Source organism: Haemorhous mexicanus, chromosome 15, assembly GCF_027477595.1.
Source record: "Haemorhous mexicanus isolate bHaeMex1 chromosome 15, bHaeMex1.pri, whole genome shotgun sequence".
In the NCBI taxonomy this organism is placed as follows: domain Eukaryota; kingdom Metazoa; phylum Chordata; class Aves; order Passeriformes; family Fringillidae; genus Haemorhous; species Haemorhous mexicanus.
In genome coordinates, this window is record NC_082355.1 from 3,982,038 (window position 1) to 3,997,706 (window position 15,669).

The window sequence follows — 15,669 nt, forward strand, 5'->3', positions numbered from 1 at the left end:
AAGAATTAATAGTTATGAGCAGTTTCCTTTTGACCCAAGTCCAGCTATATGAAGTTCCAGCATCTTGGAAATGATTGCAACTTAGTCTTTGCAATGCAAAGGAAGTACTTTGAGCTTCAGAGTCTTCCAATATAAGTCTTAAGCATGAATTTCAAAACACTTGGTGGATAGGTGTGTGATCCTTTTGAGATACTTAAGCATAAAATGTGTGTGTGGGGGGGGTTAGGTTTTTCCTTAAAAACAGGTCAGCAAAGTAGATTTACTACTTTTTTAATGGTATGACTCATTTCAGTGTCTGATGTGTGCAGTGACTCGGCAGTAGCTACAGAGAAAACAGCATTGCTGTGACTTAAACTGGGCAAGAGGATCTGAGGGGCTGACATGACCCTGAGCCACATGTCCTCATCCCTCCAGCTGTGAGTGGGCTGCAGGGAGCAGCTCCAAGCCAGGTGTTTGTAGGAAGGGACATTGAGCTGGTCTGAGGGTTTGCTGCTGGAGTCAGGTACTTCTGCCTCCTGCCAGACAGACTGGAAATGTCACTGCTGAACCTGAGCTCTCCTTTGTCACAAACAGTACTTTGATGCACCTCCTCTCTTCCTGTGGGGTGATTGATGTCATGGGGATGATCCTTGCCTTCCTTGTGACTGTATTGTTGACTTGCCTTTTGTTATCAAGTCCCAAGTGCTGTGACTCAATAACAAATTGTCTTTTTGTGTCTTCCCAGGTGGTGGAGGTGTATGGGCTCCTGGCGCTGGGTATGTCTCTGTGGAACCAGCTGGTGGTCCCAGTGCTTTTCATGGTGTTCTGGCTCGTCTTATTTGCTCTTCAGATCTATTCCTATTTCAGTACACGGGACCAGCCTGCCTCCAGAGAGAGGCTCCTCTTCCTTTTCTTGACCAGGTAATTCAGGAGCCTGCAGATAGTTGGTTTTCTGTTTGAACTGTCTTCTGAAATGAGTAGCTGTGCTCTTTTAGAGATGAGATGTGGGTATTGGCTTTATTGCACTTGGATACCCAGCAAGTATTTGTCCTTATTGCAGTGACCATGCATATAAACTCTGTTAGGCTTGTCCTGCAAAGGCATGGATCCCATTCAGGGCAGACATTAATAGAAGTGTGGGAGAGCTCCCAAAGAAAGCAAAGTATTCCTTTGAGGAAGGAGTAGCCATAATTAGAGCTTTGGTCCAGAAGTTGTATTCAGTATATTAATTTGTTTTAAGTCTGAGCTATTTCAGCTGAAGTTCAGTCCATCTGATATCTTATTCATGATCGTGTTGCTTTCTGAGCTTTGGATGTCTTGCTTTCATCATTCTGGGGTGGGGGGCACATTCTTGAGTTCATCCAAGCAGCCAAAGCACCCAACTCCCAAAGCAGCTTTTGAGCCCAGTGGTTAATGGGGCAGAGGTGTAAAGGTCAGAAAGATACTGGATTTGTAAAAGCTTTCTAAAAACATAAAAAGGTTTTATAGGCCATGAAGTTTAAAGATTGTAATATAAAGGATAGAGATCTGTGTTGGTGCTGTTACTGAGAGGCTGCATTTGAGGAGTCTCCTGGCTGGAACCTACATGCCTTTTGCAGCTTTTGTCCATACAGAGGGAGCAGGAATGCAGGGCAGAGAGGAGCTGGGTGTGCTGCAGAAGTTGGGTTAGTCCAGATAGGTACAGTGCCATAGTGGGATGGGGAAAAGAGGGGTAATAGTTGTCTAAACACAGCCAGCTAGCACAGGACAGAGTCTTTAGGGATCATACATCATTAGTTCTGCTGTTTGATTCTAACTTTTCCAGTCAGACTTTCCAGTTCATGGGCTTTTTCTTGCCTTGCTGTATCTGTCTATGGTGCCATCCTGTAAGCTGTCAAAATTAATTATCATTAAGGAGAAATGCCAAGGATTTATACTGCATATAGTATTGAAATCGCTTATGATGTCACCCTGCATTATGCAGAAGAACTGACTATATTCCTGCTTGTTAACTAAACCACTGGGGTCTGAAATTTTTCTTCCAGTTCATTTCTTCTGCAATTTTACTTTTGTTACAGTTGAGGAGAAGCAGTCCTTTTCCTTGAAGTTGAGTTTATTCCTACATCAAATTGTTATACTTCTCCTATTTGTGGCAAAACAGCTCTGGGCTGGCCTGTGGCTCCGAACCCCAGCAGCAGCAGGACAGTGCCACCACGTGGCCCTGTGCTGAGGGGACTGCAGGGATGTCACAGCACAGCCCTGCCTCCAAGGGGGAGCTGCAATCAACTTATATCTTGGAAAGAAGTAATAAAATCCACTCATTTTTTCTTTTATTGGAAGGCTTAATGGCAGTGTAGAACTTCTAACATTTTCATTAAACCAGTCCAATTTTCAATTTTGCTTTAAAACCAGCTTGCACAGTTAACAGGACAGGGGGAGAACTCATCACAGTAGTTTTAACCTTTTCTTTTTGTTCCTTTGCCTCTCTCTCCTGGCAGTATTGCCGAATGCTGTAGCACTCCATACTCACTGCTGGGATTGGTCTTCACAGTCTCTTTTGTTGCTCTGGGAGTTCTGACTCTCTGCAAGTTTTACCTGCAGGGTTACCGAGCGTTCATGAACGATCCTGCTATGAACAGGTAAGTGCCTCCTTGTGCCTAGGGTCTGAAAAGAAACAGATAGAAATGGGATTTATATAAAAATACAGGGGAGGCATTGCAGTTTTTTGACTCTTGACCTTTTAACAGGTTTTTTTAATGCCAGTTTGTGTGTGCATTGAAAAGATTTGAAGTTAAAATATTTGTCACAGAATTCTTGGTAGATGGTTCATTTCTGCACAAATTCAGGGCTGTTACTTGGGATTTACAATCTCTTCTATTTTCATGAGTCACTGAAAAATTTTCACATGCTTGCATAATATAAACACTTTGTATTTTCATTTCCTCATGTCCCCTCTAATCACGTATGAAACATTACTAATCTGTGAGATTTAAAACACAGCATTGTATGGATTGCTTGTAAATTGTTATGGGAAATAGCCAAAATGCTTTTTCTCAGGCTTGTCTCAACTTGTCTGATGTGAAATTGGGATCCTGACACTGCCTTTCCTGTTACTCCAGCCCATAACTCTCTGTAGACACTTGGGACCATTTGCAAAAGAATGTTTTACATTTTGGTTTCCAAGATGTAGAAGCCAAAGGGGTATAAATTTGGGCTGCATAAGAGTAACCTATATAAAAACATCTTTTTGCATCAAATAGTTGTGGTGATCCTCAGAGGGATTAAGATCACTCTGAGGTTCCAAGACAGAAAGGAGTGGATAGCTGTATTTGGTTTAGGTACAGGGGGAATAAACTGAAAAATGGCAAAATTGGTAATTTGCCTAAACTGGGTCCTTAAAATGGTTTGTGCTGGGTAGTGTCTGAGCTGGATGTAGCCCAACTGCTGCTTGTCAGGAGCAAAATCTGCTTATTCATAAGCCCAGCACTTCAGCATTTCTGAAAACATCCCTCCCTGGTTAAAGCTTTCCAAGGGACACCAGTGAAACCTAAAACCAGTGACATATGAAAGGTTGTGACAGAAGCAGGCAGTTTATTTCCTGGTGTTTCTAGATGTACTTTTGAACCAGCATTGACACAGAGATGTGATAGTTTGTTTTTTGACTGTGTTGATCTGCAGGGGGATGACTGAAGGAGTCACACTCCTGATCCTGGCTGTGCAGACAGGTTTGATTGAGCTCCAAGTTGTGCATCGGGCGTTCCTGCTCAGTATTATTCTTTTCATTGTGGTGGCATCCATCCTTCAGTCCATGCTGGAAATTGCTGATCCCATTGTCTTGGCATTGGGAGCCTCGAGGGACAAGTAAGAGACTGGTTTCCTAAACTGAGAGTTACTCAATGTTCTTTTAGGAGGTGATAAACTAGTAATTGATGGCTTTTAGTACTTGTAAAGTTGCCTTGGTTTTTTTTTTTTTCTGTGTGCAGATTTCTTTTCTACTCCAAGTTCTCTAGTTTTGTGGTTCCAGTTAAGCAAATCCAGGACTGTACTCTCCCCACCCACACTCCATTGTGTGGGTTTGCAGAATGGTTTTTTTTAACCTCCTCTGCAGTTGGGTGAGTTTCCCTCTAAAGCAGTGATCTCACACAGCTATTGAGGGTGGGAAGTTTCTAGGAGTGACCTTGTGTTAGGTATTGTAAAACCTTTTTTTTTTTTGATCCCAAAATGATCAAAATAACAGGTGTAAGGTTTGCCATAGTGTCCCACATATTTGGGTTGTGTGGGATTGTTCAGTTTCATTTGTGTTTTGAAGAGCTGTATTGGTGCTACCTGGTGTTCTCATATTAATCTGTTCTGTTCTTTGTCAATTGCATTTGTCTTTTCCCTTTATGTAACCTGTGAAGAAATGAACAGGGGTTGGTTTATGTGTAGAGTTTGTTTAGTTTAGAGGTGTTCTGTGTGCAGCAAGTTAACTTCCAGGATAGAAACAGAGGGAAAGGGAGTAGAGCCAGGATAGGAGCATCTGCCCAGCTTAAACAAGCAGACTGTGGGGATATCGAGTTTTAACTCTTCTGCCAAATCTCCCAGGGAGTTCTAAATCAGCAAGAAACAGGACAAATTCCACTTCAGCTCTCTCTTCCTCCCTCACCCACAGACACAAAACTGCAGACCTCAAAGTGACTCTGATGTTCCTTCAGACTGTATTGAATTAATCAGTTTGTGCTGCTGTCCTGTGCCTCCAAATGGTTTGGCTTTTTCTGTACCTCATCTCCAGAGCTAAGTGAGGTTAAAATACAACCTGAGAAACAAGTAGAGGTAGTATAGTAAATTACTGGAGATATTCTGAAAGCCTTCACAAACGGATGGCTGTAAAAAGATTGATGGTGTGTTTAGGCTGGGGAGGAGATTAGGAAGAAGTAGGTGATAGGAGCAGAGTAAGGACTGGCAGAGATAAATGTTCAAGTCCTGCTACATTTCTTCTTTAGTGACCCCTGAATTGGGGAATATACTTCTAAAGGCATCAGGGTTAAATCTGGTGATGAAAGGATGCAGCTTTGCCCCACACATATTGGCAAAGACATGAAGAAAAGTAGCAAGAATTATTTAATTTGGAGACCACTTGTTTGTTTAGAGAGGTGTCCAAACAGTTACACATTTAATAATTTATTTTAATGGACTTCCATCTGTAACATTCAGTATCTCAAGTACTTATTTTGCCCATAATTTTTGTCATTCTATTGAAAACAGCGAAGGTCAGATGAGAGGGAACTTTCCACAGTTGTAGGCATCTGTGCAAACTGGGAATGAGACTGTGCCCAAGTAAAACAGCAACTCCTTTCAACCAGCTAAAGCCTTGAGCAATTATCTAACGTGCCTACATCCAGCAGTCATTCAATTCTTATTCTGACACTCAAATCTGACTTGAAAAATAAAAACCTATTGTGTTGTTTTGCAGGAGTCTGTGGAAGCACTTCCGAGCAGTCAGCCTCTGTCTGTTCTTACTCGTGTTCCCCGCGTACATGGCCTACATGATTTGTCAGTTTTTCCACATGGACTTCTGGCTGTTGATTATTATCTCCAGCAGTATTCTAACCTCTCTTCAGGTAAGAAATCAGCCCTGTGAAGCCCTGCATTATCTGTGATCCTGTTATTCTAAGGGGGAAAATACATGATGAGAAAAGAGCAGGGATGAGAGAAGGGCAGAATTACAAGGGGTGATAAAAAATCTCTCTCTGTGTCCCGTATCTGAGGCTGAGGAGCTCCTGGGTGGGCTGAGAACAGAGGTGAATGGAAGTCTACTACAAATTGTAAAGCCAAAAGGCTTTTGAGGGTGTGTAACTATCATAGTAAAAAGGTTTTTTCCCAGAGTACTCATTTATGTGTCATTTCTTAGCTATAACTCTTTGACATCAATTTGGTGTTTGAAACACAGTAGTGTAAACAGAGGGAATGTTTTCTACTATAAGTATTTGTTATTACTTGGGCCTTTTATTATTAATTTTTTTAAATTGCCCCTTAAAATGCTCAGCGCTCTTGTTTAATCAACTCAGCTGTGTTCTGGACTCAGGAGGGTGAAGAAGTGGAAGTACTTGGGAACAAGCTTAAATGCCTTGCAAGAGAGAGCAACTATTATTTGTCTTGAAGTTCAGCAACAATTCCACTACTCTGGGCTTGCCCTCTGTCCAGCTTAGGAGCGTTGTGTGGACAGAGCTCGGTAGCCAGCACTGACTCAAGCTTCAGTTCAGAAAGCTGAGCTCATGGTCTTGCACTGTGTTACAGGTGCTTGGGACCCTCTTCATTTATGTTCTGTTCATGGTGGAGGAGTTCAGGAAGGAGCCAGTGGAGAACATGGATGATGTGATCTACTACGTGAACGGCACCTACCGACTGCTGGAGTTCCTGGTGGCTCTGTGTGTGGTGGCCTATGGAGTCTCAGAAACCATCTTTGGAGAGTGGACTGTCATGGGCTCCGTCATCATCTTCATCCACTCCTACTACAACGTGTGGCTGCGGGCCCAGCTGGGCTGGAAGAGTTTCCTCCTTCGCAGAGACGCTGTGAATAAGATAAAATCTCTGCCTGTGGCCACGAAGGAGCAGCTGGAGCAGCACAATGACATCTGTGCCATCTGCTACCAGGTAGGAATGGGAGTGTCAAAGGATTGGCTCAAGTGGAAATACCCCCAGACTAAGTTCAGTCTTCAGCTAATAAAATAAGTGCCTTGAATTATGTGTAATGAATAATACTGAACTCAGTAAGTTACTGGAATCACCCAGTTTTCTGCTTTGTGCAGATTGATTTGGAGTGCTGTCACCAAGATAATTCTTAGGAATGAAGAGCTTGGATGTGCTTAAACTGCCTTTTGTTTTTTTTTCTCCAGTTACACAGCAGACTCTGTCCTTAAGCTGCTTTGACACCTCTCATGTTTGGGTTGAGCTGGTCTCAGTAGTAGCAGAAAATGTTTCCTTTCTTCATTACTGGAGGATTTTGTTAGTGAAAGACAACATGTTCTTGGTAGCTGATTTGTTACTGTTCTGTAGAAGCAGCTCAGTCTCTGCAGACATTGCTGCTTCATGTGCAGTGTCAGTTTTGTAGCAGAAACCTAATTATCAAAAGGTTAAGGGTCTTGCTAACATGAGCCAGCAGATGTAAGGACCTTAGACATTAATGCTGAAAGTAATATCTTTATCACACTTCCAGCTCCAAAGTCTCTTACTCTTGAATAGAAATTGTAGTTATGTGTGACAGTGAAAGAATCACCCTGACATTAGTAGTGTGCAGTTAAGAGTGGGATTGGATTGGCTCCAAACTTGATAGAAATTCTTTGAAAAGTAAAACTGCCAGATTGAATGACAGTGTTCAAAGCACCAGACTAGTATTATGTGGGTCTCAGCTGGCAGAGTTCATGGTGTCACTTCATTTCTAGTGTTGTTACATGTTGTATCTGTCATTGTGCTGTTTTGAGTTGCATGATTGTTTCTTGAGCCAACCAATCCTGTGATTCTCATCCTGAAAAGGTCATTTTTAATAATATCTTGCAAACAAAGGTTTTTTTGCCTCATTTTTAATGCCTGTAATCAAGCAAGACCTGGCCTGTATTTGAGTTGTGTGTGTATCAGAGAATCATTAAGGCTGGAAAAGACTCCAAGATCGAGTCCAGCCTGTGGCTGATCCCCATGGCACTGAATGCCATGTCCAGGCCTTCCTTGGACACCTCCAGGGACAGTGACTCCACCACCTCCTCTCCAATGCCTGAGAACCTTTTCAGTGAAGAAATCTTACTGATGCCCAGAACAAACCTCCCCTGCTGCAGCTTGAGGACATTTCCTCTTGTCCTGTTGCTTGATCACTGAGAGAAGAGACTCAGCCCACCTGGCTGTCCCTGTCCCCTCCTGTCAGGGAATTGTGCAGAGCCAGAAGGTCCCCCCTGAGCCTCCTTTTTTCAGGCTGAGCCCTCCCAGCTCCCTCAGCTGCTCCTCATATGAAACATTGTGGGTGTGAAGGAAGGATCGTTCCCTGTCTTGTCTGTGGACTGCTTCTGTCTCTTCTGTGCCTGGTGAACCCATTAGATGCATGAGGTGAGAGGAGAGGAATGAGATTACAAATAATACTGTATTTCTTTTTTTTTCCTTTTTTTTTTTTTTGTGTCTTTCAGGATATGAAAACTGCTGTAATCACTCCATGTAGCCATTTTTTTCATGCGGGTTGTCTTAAGAAATGGCTGTACGTGCAAGAAACCTGCCCTCTGTGCCACTGCCAACTGAAGAGCCCTTCACAGCTCCCAGGACTGGGACCAGAGCCAGTGCAGCAACCAAATCCTAGTGCAGAGCAAAACACCAGGCCTGGAGAGGCAGCTGAGCCTGGTGCTGAATGTGAGCAGAGGCCAAGTGTGAAGGACAGCCCGAGCAGGGGCCACGATGGACACGAGAGCCCCGAGGCCTCTGCCCACCCGGGGGGGTGTCACAGCATGGACAGTGACAGCAGCCCCTGTGAGGCCAGCCAGGGAGCAGCCTGTGCTGCAGAACTCATTGCAGCCCCAGAGGGGTGCTCTGCTCGAGATCTGGGGGTTTGTGTCCAGCTCTGAGGCTACAGAGGATGATGTGGGATCAAACACAATTCAGAGATCCACGTTTGACTCAGAAGAAAACCAGTCCTTCCACAGCTGTGAAAGAAGTGTAGCTATTAATGCTGGTCAAAATGTAATCTCCCATGCTGATTTTTATGGGCTGCTTGGTAGTGGTAACTCCAGTGAGATGTAGTAGAAATGACTCCAGAAGCTCTCTGAACTGCGGGCATAGGAAGGATGTCTGGGAATAAGTAGCAGTGCTAGAGTGTTTTCAAGATGTAGGTGAGGGGTGAGAGGAGTGAGGGGTCTGTGAGACGTTGTGGCCAGAGGGACAGGAGGCTGCCTTGGTTGTGGTCAGGGAGAGGAGTTGCACAGAGCCATGTCCCAGCTCCTGAGGGGCTTTAGGGGCCGTGAGTTGCCCGTCTCTGGCAGATGGGCAGCTCTGGTTGCTGACATTTTTTTATGGCACGTAAGCAAAAATCAAAGATGTAACAGCAGTGATTGTACCAGGAGGTGGAAGCACTCTTAATACGTCGTGTGTATGCTTTGGGTGTTCTTGGGGCAGTTGCATTTCAATTTATGTAATCTATAGTGACTCTTGACTTTTATGACAGAGTCGTCAATATTTTGATGTATATGAAACTTTTGCTCATAATGGGCACAGTGTGGGCTGCATGAAGTAAACTAAAGCTCTCATGAACACTTTACCTCTGCAGGAGGAAAGTGGGATGAGTTTTAGGGCACGGATAGAGGCCTTGCAGGACTGTGCTGTGTAATGTTAACCCTTGCAGCTGAATTAAAGCAGTATTAAACTCTGGCGATATTTGCACTTTGGGAATGAGTACATTATTGTGTATGATCAGACTCCGCAAATGCCACTTTTAAAAGCTGTTAATAGGTTTGCACCTTTTTTTCTTTGACAAGGACATGTCCATACTTAAATTTTTACATTCATCATGGCTTCAAGTAGAACAAGGGGCTGGGGTGGGGAAATAGGCGGGAGTAGGGGGCAGGCAATTTTTTTATGTGAATTTTGATATGAAGAGAAATTAGTCACTTATTTATACGATAGGCTTGACTCAAGTGTTTTTCAAAGTCGGTATTCCTAATGTGAAATGTGATACTGTTTTATTTTTAGTAGTAAATTTGGATGTAGACTGACAGACATAGCTGAATGTCTTAATAAATTACCTTTGAAGATTTTTACACCTGGTTATGTGATTCTTGCACTGAAACTCCGTAAGTACGTATTGAGAGATTTGGGTGACAGCCCTCTGTTTCCCCTGATGAATGAAACTCCCTGGGCCTGTGTTCTCCCCCATTTCCATTTCAGTGCTCTGTATCCTGGTGGTGCCTCTTGCTCTCCCCTGTTCCTGTCACCAGATCTTGGCCAATGCTGAACTCAAAGGCACATTTGCTCCTGGATGCTGTGCCTGCTGCTACTGAGCCCCAAACAAACCCCAAATCTATTTCTTCCCCCTGACAGGATGGGAACATCAGCTACACCATCTTCTGCTTCTGTATCTCAATTTTGTTTTCTTGTCTATTAATCAGAAGGGAGGGAGAGGAACTCACCTGTGGGATCACCTGGGGGCAGAGGGCAGGAAGGAACCATGGGTCCATCCCTATCCCACACTGTCACATCATTTTCATAAATGCAGGAAGTGGCATCGAAAAGGTAACAACCCCCTGAGGTTTGCTTTCCCTGCTGATGCCAAGGAGCCTTTTGGCCATGGCCTTTTCAATTTATAACCTGAATTATTCACAGCTAATTGGTAATGCCAGAGCTGTAGAAAGGACTGTGGATTTCCAGCAATGTAGGTGAGTGCACCTGGAGGCTCCTTGGGAATCAAGAGGCCAGCAGCAGGTTCAACAAACAGCTGCCTGCCAGGATTACAGGATGGAAACGTGGAAGTGGCACTGGAAGGGAGCCTGGCAGACCAGGAAGGTTTGTGATCTTTCAGGAAAAGATGCTGCAGTGTTCCCACTGGAGTGACCCAAAAGTGACTGTTCTGTGCTGGAGAAGGTGCTGCAAGACGTGGAGGCTCAGGGAGTCCTGCACCCTGCAAAGAGGGGCATGAAAACAGCTCTGATGCTCTTCCTACTGAAAAAATGGTACCTTAAAGAGGGAAAGGAGAGGAAGGGGAGCAGAGAGAGGCACAGGAACAGGGCTTGAAAGGTGAGTTACCTCCATGAGGTGCCAACTCTTTATAAAGAGTTGTAAGAGCAAAGTGAGGTGGAGCGTGTCCAGTGCTGCAGGGTGGATGAAGCACAGCAAACTGGTTGGTAAAATCTGGACTGGAAAATTTAAAGGAAGTGGTGTGTGTGTTCATTTTTTTTGCTCCATTTTTGGGTTTTGGCAACTCAGAAATGCTGGCAGGATACCATTTTCTGAAAACTAGGGATAGCTAGCTTTAGGAGAAACTTAAAAATATGCCTGCAAAGAATGGGGGTGGGTGGGAAATAAATACTGATAAGCCAAGCAGGCCATATCTTGCAGGTCAGGAAGTTCAGGGATGAAGTGAGAACTGCCAAAACTGAGGCCAGCTTAGATCTTGCAGGAGAAATAAACTTGAACAGAAGGAAAAGAGAGAAGGCTGCTCTGGAGGAGCAGGGAGGTTAAGAATGAAATGAACTGTCTGTCTCAGTGCTCTGTAGAGCATCTGGGTGAACACTCCTGACCTCTGTGCTCTGTCTGGTGCAGAACTCCCTCTTGGACACTGCTTTGAGTTGATTTTCTATTTCTCTGCAGCTGTGCATGAGTAAGTGGGAAAAAAATGCTTTTGGAGTGTTTATGGTCAGGGTGTAACTGTAGGCTGAGGCTTGAAATCGTTTTCATGTGGACTCATGATGGTGGTGTGATTGATGAACATTTGGACTCAAAAAGATGCTTCCAGCTAGGTGATATAATGGGAACAGTTGGGGATTTTATGGCTGGTTGGTTTTTTGTTGGAAATAGGAGTGCTGATCACATGGTGTGGTGGTGTGTGTCTAGTCAGTCCTATCAGCTGTCCCAGCTCTGGGCTCAGGGAAATAAATGGATTTACACAAGGTGGGATGACTCCATGAGGCGAGAAACAAGTCTGTGGTGAGGGGTTTGATTTGAAAGCCTCTCTTTGAGCTGCATTGCTCTCAGCTCCTTTGGTTTCTGGCAGTTTTGCAGCAGAGGAATCTGTTTCCTTCCTTGTTCCTAGTGAAACACTTCATTTATGCCAAGGCTGAGAGTTCTTGAAATGCACAAGGTTTTCCACCATGGGAAAATCTCTTCAAAACTTTTGGAGTCTCCTTTTTCCTGATTGAATTAAATTTCTAAGTTGCCTTAATAGTTTTCTAATATAGACAAAAATAATTGGGCTTAAACTGTCTGAATGAGAACAGACTTGTACATTTTTCCTAACTGGCAGGGAGAGTCAAGGAGTTTGAATTCAATTGGTACAAAATTCAGATTTTCTCTGGCAAATAAAATACAAATACAAGAATAATGATATCAGTGTGTAAGCCTCCCCTGTCGCACACACACATTTTTGGAAGAACTGGCCATTTGAAGCATTTTCTGGTTTTGGGGAAACATTCAGAATGACAGGAACCAATTGGGGGTGGCTCTGATGTCACTGGATTTTGTTTGGGTCAGGGCAGGAGCCTCCCTGGTTTGGAGCCAGCAGGATGGTGCAGAGTGCAGGGCTGGAAGGTCTCAAGAAGGAGCAATCCATGGCCCTCTGCAGGTCTGTGCTGCTCCCAGGAGGGCTGTGGAGGTGGCCAGAGATTGGTGCTGGCTTTTTTCCTCCTGCATGTTAAATTTGTATGAAGAGACGTTTTAATTTTTCAGCTTTTCAGTCTCTGCAGTGCCTGGAGCTGCTGTCCCTGATTGCTCATTCTGAGCCTCGCCTGTGATGTCACCCCACAAAAACATTTGTGGGAAAGATTGACAAATACATTTCCCCACTAATCTCTTTGGCTTTGCTGGCATGAAGTTGTCAGTCAATGCAACCTTGAACTCCATTTTTCTTCATGTTACAACGCTGAGTGTGGCAGTATTGCTGGTCCCCATTTTTGTGACATGCATGTGCAGCCACATTAGAGGTCACAGCTCAGAGCCCCACACCCCGGAGATAACAGTTTTCTTTTTGACAATGCCTGTTTCTCTTAGTTATGGATATTTTACTCCCTGGATCCTGCTAGACACCCAGGTGTGATGGCTTCTCTCCTTGGTGCTGTCCTGCTGAGTGCCAGTGTGGAGAGCCTGGCCAGGGAAATTCCATCCCTTTTCACAAAAAGAATTGTAATCCAGCTGATAAACCACGCAGCAAATGATTCTGTGGCTCTAAGGTATTGGTTATTCTGTCAAAACCCCACTTTTAGAGACAAAGCTTGCCTGCTAGACTTGGTGAGCTCTCCACAGCTTCCCCAGAAGCCCATAGGTTGTTTTCCAGGGGGTTTTTCCTTCTCCTTTTCCCTGGCAGAGAAGAGGAGGATGAAGATGGCAGAGTCAGGAGGAAAAGGGAGGCTGGGAAGGGGAGAAGCAGGGGCTGGGTGCTGCCAGCTCATTAAACAACAATCAGAGAACATCTGACACAAAAACCTAAGGGAGACCATCCTGGTTAAAGAGAGAAATCATGGCAGAAAAATAATTTAAATAAATAACCAACCCAAATTAAAAAAAAAAAAAGGAAAAAAAGATTTCTTTGTGCTACAAGTAATTAGACACAAATTTCCCCAGTAGTTGCCATTTCCTGGAGGCTTACAATCCACATCCTTAAATAAATCTGGTAGCTGAAACACTCTCAGCTAACAGCACAGCCAAAGACCAGACGAGCTGCAGAATTTTGCAGCAACAGATGTGAAAAGCCCAGGTCTGCAATGTGGATAAATTACTTCATTCCTAGGAATTTTAAAATGTAAAAACTGACTTAATTGGATTAAAATAATCAATTGAATAGGTATCTGGTATTTATAAATGGAATTATATACAGTTTCTTAATTGACCATAATCTAAGTTTTCTTTAAATTGATTGTTCCCTTCTAGGCTTGGGGAAAAAATGCCAGCTGGAATGCAGAGAGATTAAGTTTTATTTATTTTCCTTGCTAAGAGCCACATTGTGCAATTTAAAAGGAAATGTCCTTGAAAGATGGGTTCCTTTGTAAACAGTTTCAGCCCTTGTTTGTTTTCAGATGGAAATTAATTTCTCAAAAGCCCTCCGTGTTAGAAAGCACGTGTTGATAAGTAAAGAAAAATGAAAAATTGTAACCTGCTAAAATACATCTTGTTTTTGAGATAAAAATCCTTGCAAGGATGTGGCTGAGTTTGGGGTGCAGCTGATATGGTCAAAGGCTGGTAAGGATCTGCACCAGTACAAGTGGAAGGAAACAATCTGTGGGGGAGAACCTCAAACACAATGGTGGAGTATTGCTAGAATTCTTCATTATGTGCTAAAATATTGATTTTTAAGTGAGTGTGTCAGCTCCTTGTTAGCTGGGGGGCTCTGGGCTGTGCCTTCCCTGTGCCCAGCTGTCTCACATGGCAGGGAGGGTGCATTGATGCTGTCAGAAACATTTTCACCCCAAAACGGGCCTGTTCTCAGCAGAAAACACAAGGCTAATTAATTCTCCTGGGGTTTTATCAGGTGGGTCTGTCTGTGCACTGATGGCTCTGGGGTTGTTCCCCTGCTTTTGGACACAGCTGTGCTCTGTATCCAGCTGTGTTTTGGGGGATTGGGCTGTGCTGGCTGAGGTGAGCTCTGGCTCGGATGTTCTCTCTCACTCTGTGGGATCAAACTTTTCTCTGGGCATCACTTCTGAGGAGCCAGCTCTCCAACACCTGCCCTACAGATGTTTGCGCCAACATCTGGATGGAGGCGCGCCCCGTGCAGCGGAACGCTCGCTTTCCTGGGAGCTCGGAGTCGCTTCCCAGAGGGCTGGATCCTGTCTCCGGTGCCAGAGGGGAGCGGCAGGAGGAGGCAGGAGCCGGCAGGAGGAGCCGGTGCCGGTGCCGGCAGGAGGAGCCGGTGCCGGCGGCTGCCGCGGCGGGGCAGTGCGGGACCGGCCCCGGGAGCTCCGGCAGCGGCTCCGCCGATCCAGACGGGGCCGGGAGCCGCACAGGGAGAAGAACAGCACATTGCTATTGCTACTATTATAACTATTATTGCTATTATATCTATTACTTCTATTATTGTTATTCTTCACCACCAAAATCGGCAGCAGAGCTGCTTTGGCTCATTCCATGGTGCTGATCCACTGCTGAGTTTGCTGGGAAATTGGGATTTACATTTACAGGGCGTCACAAATCTGCTTTGTGGTACTTTTCTTTCAGCTTGAAAGAAAAGCGTTTTTTCTCCCCTTTCTTAAAAACCAGCACAGTTGATTCTGCTCTCGGTGACAAAGCTCTGAGGGGCCACGAAGGCAATTCCTTCCTTTGGAGATTCTCACAGATAATGACTTCTATGACAGAAATAATTTCATTTGGGTCAGGATTTCTGCTCAGTAAAACCCAGGGGTATTCTGAGAACTGCTTGGATTCTGGTGAAATCCCACTGGATGCCAGTCAGCACTGTCCAGCTGCAATTATGGGGTCAGATATTTTCCCCTCTTCCCTTTGCAGAGGATTTTAAAACTGGGATGTGCAAGCACAGGCTAATGTCACAAACTCTGATGGGAGCCTGCTCTGCAGCTCCTTGAATACAATATCTTTTGCCTTCTTGCATAAATATTTTAATTACTAATTTGCTGGTCTCATTTAACACAGATTTGGCATTTATCATTTGAATTTAAACTTGTTAAAATTGACAATTTTCTTGGCTACCTATGTTAATAATTTAAAAGGAAAGCTCATTATTAAATTATTATGGGTAATTATTTTGTAACTGGTGTGGAAATTGTCATTTCTGCAGCCTTAAAAAATCCTGGAAGGAAGCACATGTGGATCAATGTGGATCAAATCCCAGGAAGTGTAAAGATGAACAGGAATAAAGTCTTATGTAGAAATGTCATACAGATGGGGAAAACACTAAAATTAGAGAATTATTTTATGCGCTTGCAGCTACAAAGGTTTGGAGGCTGCTGATTTCAGTGAGTCAGTACTGAGCTTTCCTGGGCAGAAAACCCCTCCTGCTCTGACCCTGTAAACGCTGCTGAGGAGCCTTTTTCCCCTGTGGCT

At 44.2% G+C, this 15,669-nt stretch overlaps 1 protein-coding gene across 2 annotated transcripts in view; it reads left to right on the forward strand.

The window, feature by feature from the left end:
* RNF145 (ring finger protein 145) overlaps window positions 1-9,725 on the forward strand; it is a 44,663-nt gene extending 34,938 nt beyond the window's left edge. For both annotated transcript variants that reach the window (XM_059859978.1, XM_059859979.1), the window contains exons 6-11: window positions 725-900; window positions 2,457-2,597; window positions 3,637-3,819; window positions 5,411-5,558; window positions 6,235-6,591; window positions 8,109-9,725. In XM_059859978.1, the coding sequence (XP_059715961.1) occupies window positions 725-900; window positions 2,457-2,597; window positions 3,637-3,819; window positions 5,411-5,558; window positions 6,235-6,591; window positions 8,109-8,537 (1,434 nt within the window). In that variant the 3' untranslated portion in view covers window positions 8,538-9,725. The remainder of the gene's footprint in view (window positions 1-724; window positions 901-2,456; window positions 2,598-3,636; window positions 3,820-5,410; window positions 5,559-6,234; window positions 6,592-8,108) is intronic.
* The last annotated feature ends 5,944 nt before the right edge of the window (window positions 9,726-15,669 follow it).